This window comes from Boleophthalmus pectinirostris, unplaced genomic scaffold, assembly GCF_026225935.1.
Source record: "Boleophthalmus pectinirostris isolate CB_2022bp ecotype Guang Dong unplaced genomic scaffold, ASM2622593v1 HiC_scaffold_20, whole genome shotgun sequence".
Classification (NCBI taxonomy): domain Eukaryota; kingdom Metazoa; phylum Chordata; class Actinopteri; order Gobiiformes; family Gobiidae; genus Boleophthalmus; species Boleophthalmus pectinirostris.
Window position 1 is genome coordinate 5,316,264 of NW_026571153.1, and position 14,636 is coordinate 5,330,899.

At 39.5% G+C, this 14,636-nt stretch overlaps 1 protein-coding gene across 1 annotated transcript in view; it reads right to left on the bottom strand.

The window, feature by feature from the left end:
* The window catches only part of nrxn2b (neurexin 2b), a 1,850,542-nt gene that overhangs the window by 948,325 nt on the left and 887,581 nt on the right, over positions 1-14,636 (bottom strand). The window contains exons 12-13 of the mRNA XM_055156806.1: positions 14,340-14,459; positions 6,698-7,079 (exon numbers count right to left, since the gene is read on the bottom strand). Coding sequence (XP_055012781.1) covers positions 6,698-7,079; positions 14,340-14,459 — 502 coding nt within the window. The remainder of the gene's footprint in view (positions 1-6,697; positions 7,080-14,339; positions 14,460-14,636) is intronic.

Here is a 14,636-nt window from a genome sequence, read left to right on the forward strand (position 1 = left end):
AAAATTAAAATCTTCTACCACCACCACCACTTCTGAAATGTTGAGACACATTTTGAAGTGCGGATCAAACACAAAACCCTGCTAATTACAGTCAAAATTATTATTGCTCTTCATGCTTCTAATTACCCGTTATGAATACTGAGAACTTTACAGAGCTTTTTACTTTTTTTTCTTTTTTTAACCAAATGCGATCCCTTCATCTTTCCCTCTCTAATCACAGAGGAGCTCTTCAGGCCCCCGAGTCCAAGTCAAAACCCACTCAGCTCCAGCTCTCTCATGTGGAGTGATTGAGAATTACAGTGCGGTTCATTTTCAGCGATTCTGTTTTGTTACTATATTTCACAGACAGAGAGTTTTCAAGTATTTTATTTTATTTTGTGCGTGTGTGTGTGTTTCTAGAATGTGTGATACTGGATCTGAAGTGCTGAGGTGGATAAAATAGGAGTTACATTCGCATTTACATTTATGTTTGCTTGAGTAAGTTTTTAAATTAGTTGTGTAATTCATTGTGCTTTTGAGTGAAATTTTACACTTTTTTTCTGTAATATGAATGTTACTTGATTATTTCTTAAACGGGCATTGGGTAACTTTTTGGTTAGGGGTCCATCACCTGCATGTTTCCATGGATATGTCATTGCTCTGTCTGAAATGTTCCACAATGTGACATTAAACAGCTCTAATTTACATTTATTCAATTACAGATGGTTTTTTGCTCAAAAATACCTAGAAATAAACAGGTATTCTGAGTGTGAGAGGGGTCATCTCTCCACAGATGTGACCTGTAACTTAGTCTGGTTTGTACTTCATGATGATAGAAAGGTTTAAGCAAAGGATTACACAGTGCAATTTTAAGTAAAGTTTTGTACTACTGTAATATTAATGTTAGAATATTAGATTTTCAGATCTATGTTATAACATTGAGGGCTGTTTGCTTCAGGTGTGTGAAGCAGGTAGAAGGATCAAAACTAAAACACAACAGAATCCAGGCACTCCAAAGAAGTAAAAATCTCATGGGAAAAATATAGTTAACAGGCCTTTATTTAAATGGCCAAAGCCAACATGTTTCGACCAACCTGGTCTTCATCGGGGCTTAGTTGCCTGACATGGAGACCTGGAGTTGTGTTTTGTTTCAGTCACACATTTAACACACAAACGCTGCATATTTAGGCTCTCAAATGGAAAACGCTCTGTTCCAACTTGTGATGTCATGTGGTAAAACAGGAAAGTGCTCCACTGTCTTTTTAAACTTCACCTCCCCTCGACAAACTCAGGCCTGGTGGTCAAATTTGGCCCGCGATATAATTATATTTCGCCCCTGAGATCATATCAAATATGTATTAGAGCTGCCCGCCGACTACAAGTAGACTGTAGAGACATTATTTATTCTGCTTGTTCTGGATTCAGTGTTTAAGCGAAACTATTATTAAACATTTATTTTAATAAGAAAAGGTTTAACATTACATATCTCGAAAGAAGAGAAAACACGCAGATGTTGCTGAAATTTTTCAATAAATATTTCGTATGGCCCCAGTTCTGAATTTCGATCCTCTGTGAATTTGAGTTTGACATCCCTACACTACACCTTCAGTAGAGTCATTTGGATGATTTCAGTCCTGGATTGCCAATCTCTACCGAAACAAAAGGTAAAAGATATCTAAAAACCTATCATTTCATAACATCACAAGGTGGAACAGACCACTTTGAGTTTTGGAGATGTAGACAGACTAATAATAGTGTTACTCAAACATGTGTGAATGAAAGAAGAATGTTTTTGAGGAGTAAACATCATTATAACATGGCCTAAAGCTTACAAGAGTCAATATAGTGTGTGATATAGTGACTTGATTTAGATCTGTGGTTTCTGATCACTGAACATGTTGTTAAGAGTCTCTTTCATACTCCTTTATATTGTAAATAGTCTTGTACCAATCTTTGTAATGTGATTTGATCTCTTATTTGTACGTGTTTTATTTCTTGTGTCGTCTGTTCTGTTCTGTTCTGTGTCCTGCTGGTGCTGGTGCCTTTTGGCCTGGTCGTCTTTGTAAATGAGAATTGATTCAAAATCGACCTTCCCGCTCCTGGATAAATAAAGGTTAAACAGACAAATAAAATAAAGAAATACAGTGTTTTTATCTGTTTCTTTTTCACCGTATCCTGAGAAGACATTTAGGTCACTTTATTTTACCCAAATTATGACATGTTGTTGTATTTTCCTACTTAAGTATATGGTATCAGATTGCATTGTCAAAAAATATCCCAATGTCTGCAAGTGATAAAAGCAAAAAAACAAAATCTTTATAATAATAATAATCTCATAATGTGGTTGCAATTAAGTGATTAATATTTATGTGTCAATTTTACATTTGAAATTTGAATCACCTTTTTTATTGCAATTTCCACTAAAACATTGATCAGACATCCTACTTTACTTTTATTTTATTTTATTTTTTAAGTAACAGTATGGAATTTCCTGGAGGTAGCACACTTCACCATGGAAATTTATGCCATAATGTGGAATATTATTAGTCAGGCTGGTGCCACCTAGGGCCTCCACTCAATTTAATTTCTCTCCAGCGATTAGGTCAGGAATCAGAATACACTAGATGTTTTGCAAGAACCTCGGAAGTTGTAGACGGCGCACCAGCCAATCAGCAAAGACAAACTCAAGCTCCTGTCTGGGTCCCTTTTGTGGTGCAGCACAACAGTAAACAAAGACGATACATCCATGGATAAAAACTTCGCATTTTTTATTGCACCTTTAATTCGCAAGTTCATCTCGCAGAAACTACAATGATCGCTGACAGACATGTTCACTCTCTGCTTTGTTTGCTGTTGTGCCGGCAATTACTTGGACACCAGTGAACATTTCGGCGCATTACATACATCACGACCAAATAGCAGTTGGTGGTTATTGGTTAAATAAAAAAAAGTACCCGCCTACGATTGAGCGAACATATCCTAATGCTGTGAAGTCAGATGGTTTCTACAAAGTGAAACCGGCTCATGAATCAGGCTAGATTATTAGAGCCAAAATAACAACATTTCCATGGAAACAAACTCTGCAAGCCCCACCCACACAGGGTTTTCAAAGCAATAGAAACACAAAAGCATGAATTTATTTTAGAGTGTTTTTTTGGTAAAATGTTGCCTCCTGTGTATCAGATTGTAATATCAAAATGAAAAATTTCTGGATTAATTTTATATTTTCACTCTTAATGGTGAATGTTTTTAATCACCATATTCAATTACAATTTGCACTAAAAGACTATTTTTGATTTTTAAAAAGTTACATAGTGAGGCTTTAAATAATACAGTTTCAAATATAACTCAAATTCAGCCTTTTCTTCCCATCCTCGCACTGACAGAGAATCATTCATCACTTTATGTGCTGAGAGCCGCAGGCCGACAAGATTCCCCACTCTCTCCGTTTCTCTTCACACAAACAGCGCTTTCTTTGTTTTACCTTTGCATTCTAGTGTTTATTTCACTTTATCCCAGCACCCTTTGTATTTTTGCACCGTCTTGCCTTTGCGAAACAGTGGTGTCTTTTTTTTACTGGATTACACAACACACAATCGAACTATGCAAACAAAAATACTACAGTCCTCTAATTACTACTTGTATATTTTTGGAGACTTTTCTATTTGTGCTTGCAAAACTTATTCTCAGACATCTATTTCTGTACATTTTGCATTACTAATTGGAGGTTTTGCGTCATAATACAAGCTGTGAAAATGTCATTGTCTTTCGTTAACGATTTTAAGATAGCGAAGAAGCTTTCCATTTTCCAACTTTGTCTGCTCCGGATCACTTTGTTCATATAAGGAGCTTTCAAGCGTGCGAAAATGAGTCATCTGAGTTTGTTTTGAGAGAGAAAGAGTTATAGATGATTCAGAATACAGACACTTTTCCAATGAATGCGGAAGAGTAAATGAAGGTATAAATATATAAGTTGAACAGGGGCGTTTCTAGAAATAAGCAGACTATGGGCACGCTAAGGGGGGCCCAAGAAAATAGGGGGCCCCATGGTTTAAAGCTGAGGTATTAGACTCTTTTTTGTGAATGAGTAAATTTTCAGTTTTTGATTCCATCTCGTTTCTTTTTCCTCGCTTCCTTCTCCTCGATTCTGCAAGACATAGGTGAGGAAGTCCCGCCCACAGAGAAGAAACCAGGACATGAAAGGATATAAACTCCTCACTGTGACCAGTAATGTTTTAGGTGGTTTTCTTTTCGGACGTGACTCAATATGACGCATTTGATTGACAGCTGAAAACGGAGGATCGAGGAGAGGAATCAAGGAGAAGGAAGCGAGGGAAGAGAAATGAGACGCATCCTATTGCAAAAGCAGCATTTTGTCAAACAGGAAGGAAGGGTCAAAAGCAGTTCTCTGACTGCCTGACATATTTAAATAAATACTTTTATGTAGTACCATTGTCTGATATTGTACAATTTCAGATGATGATTTTATTTTTTTTTTTTTGTTATCAGTGGTTTATCAAAATAGGGGCCCCAAACAGGACATTTTACACAGGACCCTGGAAAAACTAATACTTTATTTAAATTTTTTTTCATCCCTGTTTATTTCGAGTTTGTGCCAAGAGAGAAACAATAAAGATTTTTTTTTATTGTGGGAAGAAGAAATATGTATATTAAAACACCTATATTAAAACACCCCTATTCATTACATAGTTTCAATAATTATGTGGTTGCTTATGTGCATTGATCCCGAAACTTTACATACTATACATATTTAATATAATTTATTTAAATTTATTTATTGTATTGTACTGTATTATGTTTTACAATTATTATTTTATCTGTATACTTTTTTCATTTATTATTATTATTATTATTATTATTATTATTATTTTATTTTTTTACTGCGCAACTTTTCGGGTGGAGGGTTTGCTACATTTATTATTTCTTTGTCTGGAATATTCCATGGTATGACATTAAACATATCCATCCATTATTTATTCATTACTGGTGTTTCTATTGCTCAAAAATGCAATAATTCCTCCTGTGCATGAGGCGCCTCTCCACAGAACTGAACTGCAATGCAGCGTAGAGCTGCAACCTCCTTGTCTCCTTTGTGCTACATAGATTTAATCTACTGGTATACTGTGGAACATTCCATACAAGACAATAGCATTTCCATGGAGACAAGCAGGTGACGGACCCTCTGCTGGAAATGTTACACAGTGAACCTTTAATGTTGTGGAAGACCATAGTTTTATAAGTAATAAGACTGAATTCCTTTGCTATCTGCTACATTATCACAGTAGTTTCAGTACAGTCTATTTAGTTAATACAAACGCCAAGGTGTTTTACAGAGATAGAAGCATCTGCCAGTTTGTGCTTGGCTGAATAGTGTTCCAATAAAATCATTTTAAAGGAGCAGGTCCTTTTGTAAATGATTGTAATTTCCAGCACATAACTGTAAGTCTGAAGGCTATTTAAACAGCAAAAATCCTATTTGCTAATGCTGCAGTTTAGCGAGTATATCTAAATGTAATTCAGCTCAGAGCTTTCACCCGGAACTCTTTAAAGAACTATCTTTACAAGCATTTTTATACTTCTTTTACAGAGGGGGTATTACACTTCTATGAGGTATTAATCGCTAACAAATAAAATCTTTAGATCATGTTGCAGATGTCACCATTTATTGTTTTGAACATGCTATATTTGCCGAAAAACTTTTAATAAGTTTCAGTTTCAGTCCAATGAGCTTCATTTGGTCTTTTGATAATTTATGTTATTAGGTGTTTTTTTCCAAGAGTTGTCCTGAGGAAGTTGGATGGAAGATGGCGCTGTCGTCCTGCCTCCACCGTAGAAAAACAGTGCCAAACCCATACACCTTTTACACAATGCCCGGAAGTGCCCCGTTCGAGGTTTGTGGAACTTCCAGTTAATGGTTTTCTGTTTCAAAATGTTTGTGGAAATGTCTTGTGTTTTGTTCACCAGCTTTATAAATCTGCTAGCCTGATTCATCCGCCGGATTCACTTCGTGGAAACCATCTGACCTCGCAGCATTAGGATTTGTTCACTCGACAGTAGGTGGGTACTTTGATTATTTAACCAATTGCTGCTATTTGGTCGTGATGTATGTAATGCACCAAATCCCGTAGGAAGAAGGGCAATAACGCCTTTCACCTTGATAAAATTCAGCAAACATTCTCTTTGTTCTGGCTTTAAATCCTCGATCTCGAGAATCGTTGCCAACACAGAATGTCTGTCTTCGTCTACATCCATCTCAACCGCTTTGTTTACTGTTGTGCTGAACAACAAAAGGGACCCAGACAGGCGCTTGAGTTTGACGTCATGGCTTCACAGCTCTTTGCTGATTGGCCGGTGCGTGGTCTACAACTTCCGGGGTTCTTGTAAACCGTGTAGTGTATTCTGACTCCTGATCTAGTAGCTGGAGAGAAATGAAATTGAGCAGAGGCACTAGGTGGCCCCAGCCTGGCTATAAATCTGCAAAATCAATGGATAAAACATTCTTCCATGCACAACATCAAGCATCTATACAAACACAACATTTTGCATTTCAAATTAAAAAATATATCATTAACCAGTTTTAAGTTTATCGGCAAACCTAAAGCGAGGCAGTTTCAGGTGAAAAAAGGTCTTTCGTCTCATCTTATGGCAACTGCATCTGACAAAGTACACTAGTCTTTAAAGTATTTGTATATCTTACCCTTTGACGAGCTCCACCACTATGAAGTCGCTCCCGTCGCCGGAGTTGAAGAGCATGAGTCCGTCGGGCGTGGTGGTCTTGAACTGGAAGAAGAGGTGCATGGAGGCGTAGGCTTGGAGCGTCGCCAGGGCCAGGTAGCTCCCTTTGGTTCGGAACGTGACCGGGTCGGCGATGATGTGGCGCATTCCGAAGCGGGCGTTGAGCTCGCAGTAGGAGATGTCGCCGTTCTTGCACTGGTCCAGGTAGGGCACGCCGTTGAAGGACAGGCCCTGGAGGTGTCCGATGAAGTTGGACGGGACCACGGATATGAAGCGGCGTTCCGTCATGATCCCCGTCTCGATGTTGTGGAATTCCAGACGCGTGTGGGCACCAGTCATCTGACCTGTGAGAGAAACGGGACACGAAATGGTTTTAAATGTGCACTGTGTAACTTTTTCTGCTAGAAGATGTGCCACCTGTCAAAGTAAGAATGCATCTTTAATAAAAAATACTTGTAACTGAATAAATCGGACCATCAGGTGACGGGCCACGCAAATAAAAGTTAAGTTTAAATGCGCTGTACTTGATTAGAACTGTCTTAAAAGCAACAAAAAAAAACCTTGGAAGAAAGAATTTTAAGCATCCTAATTAATCCGTGTATCATTCGTTGGTCAAAATAGTCAAAAATAAGAAAACGAAAAAAAAAAAATAACTGCTGACTTAAACTGTGATGCTGGACTTTTGCACTGCATAAGGACTGAACCAGGACTGATCCCAGGACTGAACCAGGACTAAAACAAGGCTAAACCAGGTCTAAACCATGTTTAAACCAGGACTAAACTAGGACTGAACCAGGACTAAGTGTCGGGTGTGCCCACGTAGACTGTCAGGTGATCAGGACTAAGACCAGGACCAGACCAGGGCCAGACCGGGATCAAACTGACCAGACTGGGATTGAGATCGGGACTGAGACCAGGACTGAGACTGGGACAAGGACCAGTACCAAGACCGGGATTGATATAAGAGACTGGAACCAGACCAGAACTGAGACCAGGACTGAGACTGGGACAGGGACCAGGACCAAGACTGGGACTGATACCAGAGACTGGAACCAGACCAGAACTGGGACCAGGACTGAGACTGGGACAGGGACCAGGAACCAAGACCGGGACTGATACCAGAGACTGGAACCAGACCAGAACTGAGACCAGGACTGGGACTGGGACTGAGACCAGGACCAGACTGGGACCAGGCCGGGACTAAGACTGGGATCAGACTGGGACCAGACCAGGATTGAGACCAGGACTGAGACTGGGACCAGACCAGAACTGAGACCAGGACTGAGACCAGGACCAGACCGGGACACGATCAGGATTGAGACCAGGCCTGAGACTGGGATTGAGATCAGGACTGAGACCAGAAGTAGACCGGGACCCGACCGAGACTGAGAGCGGGACCAGACCAGGACCAGACCAGAACTGAGACCAGGACCGAGACCAAGACCAGGACCAGACCGGGACAAGATCAGGACTGAGACCAAATCGTGCATGTGTATTATGGGACAATTTTGACGCCTTATTCAGAGGCCAGGGGGTAGTTTTGCAGTCACAGTCATTTAAACAACAACTAGCATGCCAACTGTGCACTTCCTGATTCTTGGATGATTCTTTATAATTTGATGCAGCACACCTGACTTGTTTTGACCTCGAGAGCTGCTTGTACAACATATCTGAACTTGGGGAACACTAAAATAAAACAATAAACCAGCTGCAGGCTCTAGATCAAAAACATTACATTTGAAGGGGAAAATGGCAGGCGTTCGACAGCACCCAGCGGTACAATTTTCAATTTCACCTTTTGTTTTTAATTTCCGTGCTCCGGCTGTGGTCATTCCACGAATTGGCCGGTGACTAAATAGTGTCAAAGCAGAGTCGCTATTAATTTTCCTCTCCAGCCACATTTAGACACATTCATATTTTTCTTTTCTTTTTGAAAGCACAAACATGTTTTGAATGATTTTACTCTTACGCAATGCTTTTTGTTTTTCATTTTTACATTTTTTTTTTACATTATCAGGTGAAAAATACTGTGATTTACCATAGGTTCAGGAATAAAGGTGCCATCTATTTTCCTAACCCACCGTGAAGGAAATTACACAAATAACATTGGTGGAAAATCTCTTGTTACAGCTGCATTGTGTGTTTTGTATGTTTGAGGACATGGGGTAATGAGATTGGCTAGTGTCCAGATTTATTTATTGAATTAAAGAGGTTGCATTACAGGTGTTTTATAGACCTTTTCACAACGTCCGGAAGTGAGCCGCTATAGATTTATGAAATGTCTGGTTAATGGTTTTTTATGGGAAAATGTCTAGAAATGTCTGGTGTATTTTCCATCAGCTTCATAAATCTGTCCCATCACCAAATCTTCAACCAAAAAGGTCCACAAAGGAAGAATCTGAAAAATGAAGAGTTTATCCACAACTATCAACGTAAGAAAGACGAAAACGTAAGGCGACCAATGACGATGCATTAGTGAACTACTGAGCAAAACTAATGTTATGGTCATGAATAAAACATAAGTAACTTGTTCACTCAGACTGATTCTACAATTAAAATCACACATTGATTTCATGATGTCAGTATTAACATAGATAAATAGACAGTTTGAATGCGAGACATCTGTAGCACACCATAACATTAGTTTTGCTCAGTAGTTCACTAATGTGTCGTTGTCGTTCGCCTTTAAGAGTTCATCTTTCTTACCTTGACAGTTGTAGATAAATTCTTCATGGAAAAATTTTTATCTTTTGTAAACCTTGTTCACAGCCTGATTCATCAGCCGGTTTCACTTCATGGAAACTGTTTGACCTCACAGCATTAGGATTTGTTCGCTCGAAGGTAGGCGGGTACTTTTTTTATTTAATCAATTGCTGCTATTTTGGTTGTGACGTATGTCATGCGCCAAATCCCGTAGGGTGAAGGGCAATAACGTCTTTTCCCTTAATAAAATTCACCAAACATTCTTTTTGTTCCGGCTTTAAATCCACGATCTCGGGAATCGTTGCCAACACAGAATGTCTGTCTTCGTCTACATCCATCTCAAGCTGTGATATACCACAAAAGGGACCCGGACGAGCGCTTTAGTTTGACATCATGGCTTCATAGCTCTATGCTGATTGGCCGGTGTGTGGTCTACAACTTCTGGGGTTCTTGCAAACCGTCTAGTCGCTGGAGAGAAATGAAATTGAGTGGAGGCACTAATTGGGGCCAGCCTGGCTAACAGATTTATGCAGTTGGTGGAGAATACCTAAGACATTTCCACAGACATTTTATCATAGAAAACCACAGTCAGTTCTAACTAATTCTAGCTATCTTCTCTATATCTACTTATTATCATAGACTGTATAAAGAAGTGGACTAAGGGAGTACGACGTCACCCATAGTGTTCAGCTCCTGTCAAATAAAGCTTTTTTTTAATGTATTTTTTTCACCTTCCCCCACTTTCTTGCTTTCACCCTTCATCCATCACTCCATCTCTCTCATCTTGCCTTCACCTCTCGCCCCTCTGCCCCTCCATCCCTCCATCCCTCCACCAATCCGCCCCAGGCTACAAGTTCTACGCCCCCACTTTGCCCACTCTCTCCTCCCTCCCCCTCCTCTGCTCCCTGACCTGAGCCTCACCTGCTTCAGAGCACAGATGCTTAATGCACATTGGCGGTTGTGTGTTTGTGTGTGTATATAGTATGTGTGTTTTTGTTGTACAGCTTGAACTGTTTCGCCATTCGAATTTCAAGGCTGGATGGTTAGGATACAATATTGGAAAAAATACCTACACTACAAAAAGGAAAAAATCTGTAAAAATCTATAGTTCACTAAAAACCTTGAAGAATTTCCTTTTTTGGCCTCCAACAACAACAGAAATCTTATTACATTAGATGTTCCCCATATAACAGAGTATACTAATTTCATTTTTTTCACTACGGGGGCAACAATAACTCAGGTTGTAAACAGTTTACTCAACGACCCAAAGGTTTATGGTTCGAATCCAACTTTCAGCATAACACGCAGTGCTTTGAGTGCCATAAATATAAAAAAGAGCTATATAAAAGTGTGAGAATGACCTCTAAAAACTATGATTTTTTATTTTTTTTTGCATACTACTTCAGTTTCTATCACCTTTGTTTTAATCGACTGAACCAGCAATCCATGTTCTTAAACATTTTGAGGGAATGGACAATTTTATCACCAACCAAAACGCTAGAGCGAAGTTAAGAGCGAGACCTTTTCTGTTGTGTTCACCTGGCGCCCCCTGGAGGCTTCTGGACACAGAGGAGAGACACTTTTGGCCCTTTCTCTCCTCAAACTGCCCCGACACAGACCTGCTGACCCTCCCTAACCAGCCGTCTTGTTAAACTGCACTGAGACCTTCGACTGTGACACAAAGTCCACGCAACTGCAACAGTTTACTGCAGCAAAACTTGAATGGCTCACTTTCCCAGTTGCTGTCTACATACGGGTTACAGAGAAACACAATTTTGATTCCTTTGTGTGTCTAGTACATCTGAAGAAATTGACAATAAAGCTAACTTTGAACTTAAAATTAATACATTTTAAAGTAGCACTTTTTGATACAATTTGAGCTCTGGGTGCTGTCTGCAGCGAATTAGTCATTTTATTGACCACAAACCCCCAAAAATTCTCCATCAAGAATACTTATTTTATGGTCCTATATTACTCAAAATTGACTCTTGAGGTTTAAGTCATGTTACAGTGTTGTTGTCTCCTCAAAAACAGACCTACAGTTGTGTTTTGTTTCATTCACACATATATGAGTAACCTTTTATTATTAGTATGTCTACATCTCCAAAGCTCAAAATGCTCTGATCCAACTTGTGATGTCATGAAGCAGTAGTTTTTATATAAACAGATGTGTGTAGAATCCCTCAGTCATCCAGGTAGTATCCATGGCAAAGGAGCAATTCAATTTGTCAACTGGACAAAAGTTTATTTAGGTTGAAAATGTTATGCATCTTATCCAAGCTGCTTCTTCAGTTCTGGTCACATGCTGATGGACACTGCCTTATATCTGCCTGCAGGGAGGAGCTAACTACACTTAAACTACTCTGAAACTAACACAGTACTTGTCTACAGTTTCTGTTTGTTAGCTCGGCCTCTTCATTTGTCTTGAGGGAGGGGACAGATTACCATAATCATTCAGGCCAAAAATGAGGGTTTTCACACCTAGAGGCCCTAACCTGACTACCCCTATTGTTCTATGTAAAGGGCACATGTTTGTCCAGTTGACAAATTGAATTTCTCCTTTGCCTTTAAATTAACAGCTACATTTGACCTATAGTTTAGCAGAGATTGGCAATTCCAGGGCTGAAATTATCCAAATGATTCTACTGAAGGTGTGTTGAGTTTCAAAACACAGTGGAGCACCTCAGTATTACCACTTCACCTCACAAGGTCTGAGAGATGAACTCATGAAGAACAGGTGTGAATGAAACAAAACACAACTCCAGGTCTGTTTGTGATGATAAAACATTATAACATTGATTAGAAAATAGCGCAATATAAGCTCTTAAATCTACTCTGTTTTTACCATCGAGCTGCGTTAAAGTCCACAGAAAGACGCTGTAACAGATATTTTTGTATATATACTTTTTTCGTGCAATTTAGCATCTCATTTACACCCTTTCCAAACTTAGAAATTGCAGCACAGTCGTGATACCCTGACAAACTTTTGGACTTGCGCGCTTCAGTCAGCAGTGAGTAATGTGTTTTGATTGAACTTTGCCAAATGCACCGTTGCCATCTCCTCCCTTAAAATGTAACGGGGGCCAGAAACAGCCCGGCCATATGCTGCCGCCGCCGCCGTCCTAATTAGTCACCTTGCACTTTGAAATGAGCAGCTCCGCCAAAGTGTGGACTCTGTGGGCGGACGTGTTTAAGCAAGTTTTAGCAGCAAAAACAGAAGTGTGGAGTTGGCAAGAAGATTTGTAGAGGAGCTTGGGTGTGCAGAGGGCCCCCTGAACCACAAGGGGGCCCTAATGTTAAATGTTTCAAAATGCGTTTATTAGAAAAGCCAACAAATATTAATCTTTAATCACAAATGTCAAAAAAAAAAGGTTGCCGATTTCAGTTATAGCCTGTTTAGTCTTGTGATTTCTGTGATTTTTCTTTCGTTTTCCCTAGCTGCGTTATAACAAACTGACCTGGAGTTGAGTTTTGTTTCATTCACACATGTTCAACTTACAAATCCTGAATATTTAGGCAGAGTTATTCTCTCAAACTGAAAGCATTTTGTTCCACTGCGTGTTGTCATTGTGCGTCACTAGAATCAGTTGGATAATTTTAGCTCTGGAATTGCCAATCTCTTCTGAACATAAGGTAAAAAAGGCAAAAAGTACCTTGAAAACTACAACTTCATGACATCACAAGGTGGAGCAGAGCATTTTGAGCTTTGGAGATGTAGACAGAGTAATAATAAAGGGTTAATCATGTGTGAAAGAAACAAAACGCAACTCAAGGTCAAACTTATTCATCTCCATGTAGACAAGCGGGCGGTAGGAAGTTGATGGATCAGTTTCAACGTTTGCAAAGTTAACTTTTAGATGTTTCTCATGAGAATACAGTGGCTCTTGTTCATCACATTTAGCAAATTCACAATTCCTCCACCACTTTTTTACAGGCTCAATTCACGCTTATGTCACAAAACTGGAAGACGTTTGGAAAGATGCGGATGACGACTTCCAGAGATGGGACCGAGTGGTTGTTTTGCGAGTCTCAAGTAAGTCTCAAGTCTTTCACCTCAAGTCCGAGTCAAGTCCCAAGTCAAATACAGGCAAATCCAAGTCGAGTCTCGAGTCACTGGCCCATAAGTCCAAGTCAAGTCCAAGTCATTTCAAGTCTTTAAACCAAAGTACTTAGATTTCTGAAATTTATATGACTTTTAAGATAAATTGTACTATTGTATATTTATATATGAGTACTTATATAAGAGTTGTACAAATGTAAATTTTTTAGTTAGAATCATTACTGTTAGAATAGAAAGAATTCAGATTTAAAAGTGCTTCTCCAGTCTTCTCAAGTCACAGGCCTCAAGTCTTAGTCAAGTCCCAAATCACTGACCTTCAAGTCCAAGTCATGTCCCGAGTCTGTGTCCATTTTATCAAGTCAAGTCTCAAGTCCTAAAAATAGCGACTCAAGTCTGATTTTAGTCCATGTCACGACTTGCAAGTCCCCAACTCTGACGACTTCCTTTGGGCTCTGTTGGCGTTACTAACTCTGACAAAATCTGAAGACAAAAACTGAGAAAATTGCCTGGTTTTCTTCATCTAGACGTCATTGTATTCTTTATTTTTTCCTTTTATAAATTGCCTATTAATTTGTGTTTTATAATTTGTCTGATTAAGAAACAAAGACAATGTGATTAGATTCCCGTCCCCCATGGAAAGTTTTGGCAGGTTGTGAAGACGCTGCTGCTGAATCTATGGTTTTATCACATGCCCAGTGTCGGTAACTACACCTGAAGCAGTCAACCGCACATTTCCAACGTTTTTCCGGTAAGCGTGAATAGAACTTATTGTCAAACCTCTTTAAATTAGGTCCCTCCCATACCTGGCGGCGCCCCCGTGTGGTCTCTCATGTGTACTCACCCTCCACAGTGACATTGTCCACAGAGAGCTGCAGGTTCTTGCCTCTGCGCACCACTTTGACCGTGTGCCACTCGTTATCATTGAGCTTCTGCCCCGCGAACAGAGTCTCCGGACCTTTACCTGAAGTTTGGACAAGGAGAGAAGAAGAACGTTAAGCAAGGAAATGGTAGAGTTTGTGTGTGCAGTTGGTCAAACAAAAGATCTCACAAGAACAGTAGGTGACAGGTTTGGTAAAAGGGGATTGCATGTTTGTACCATGTGACATTTTATTTTATTATTTTTATTATCTCCGCCAAG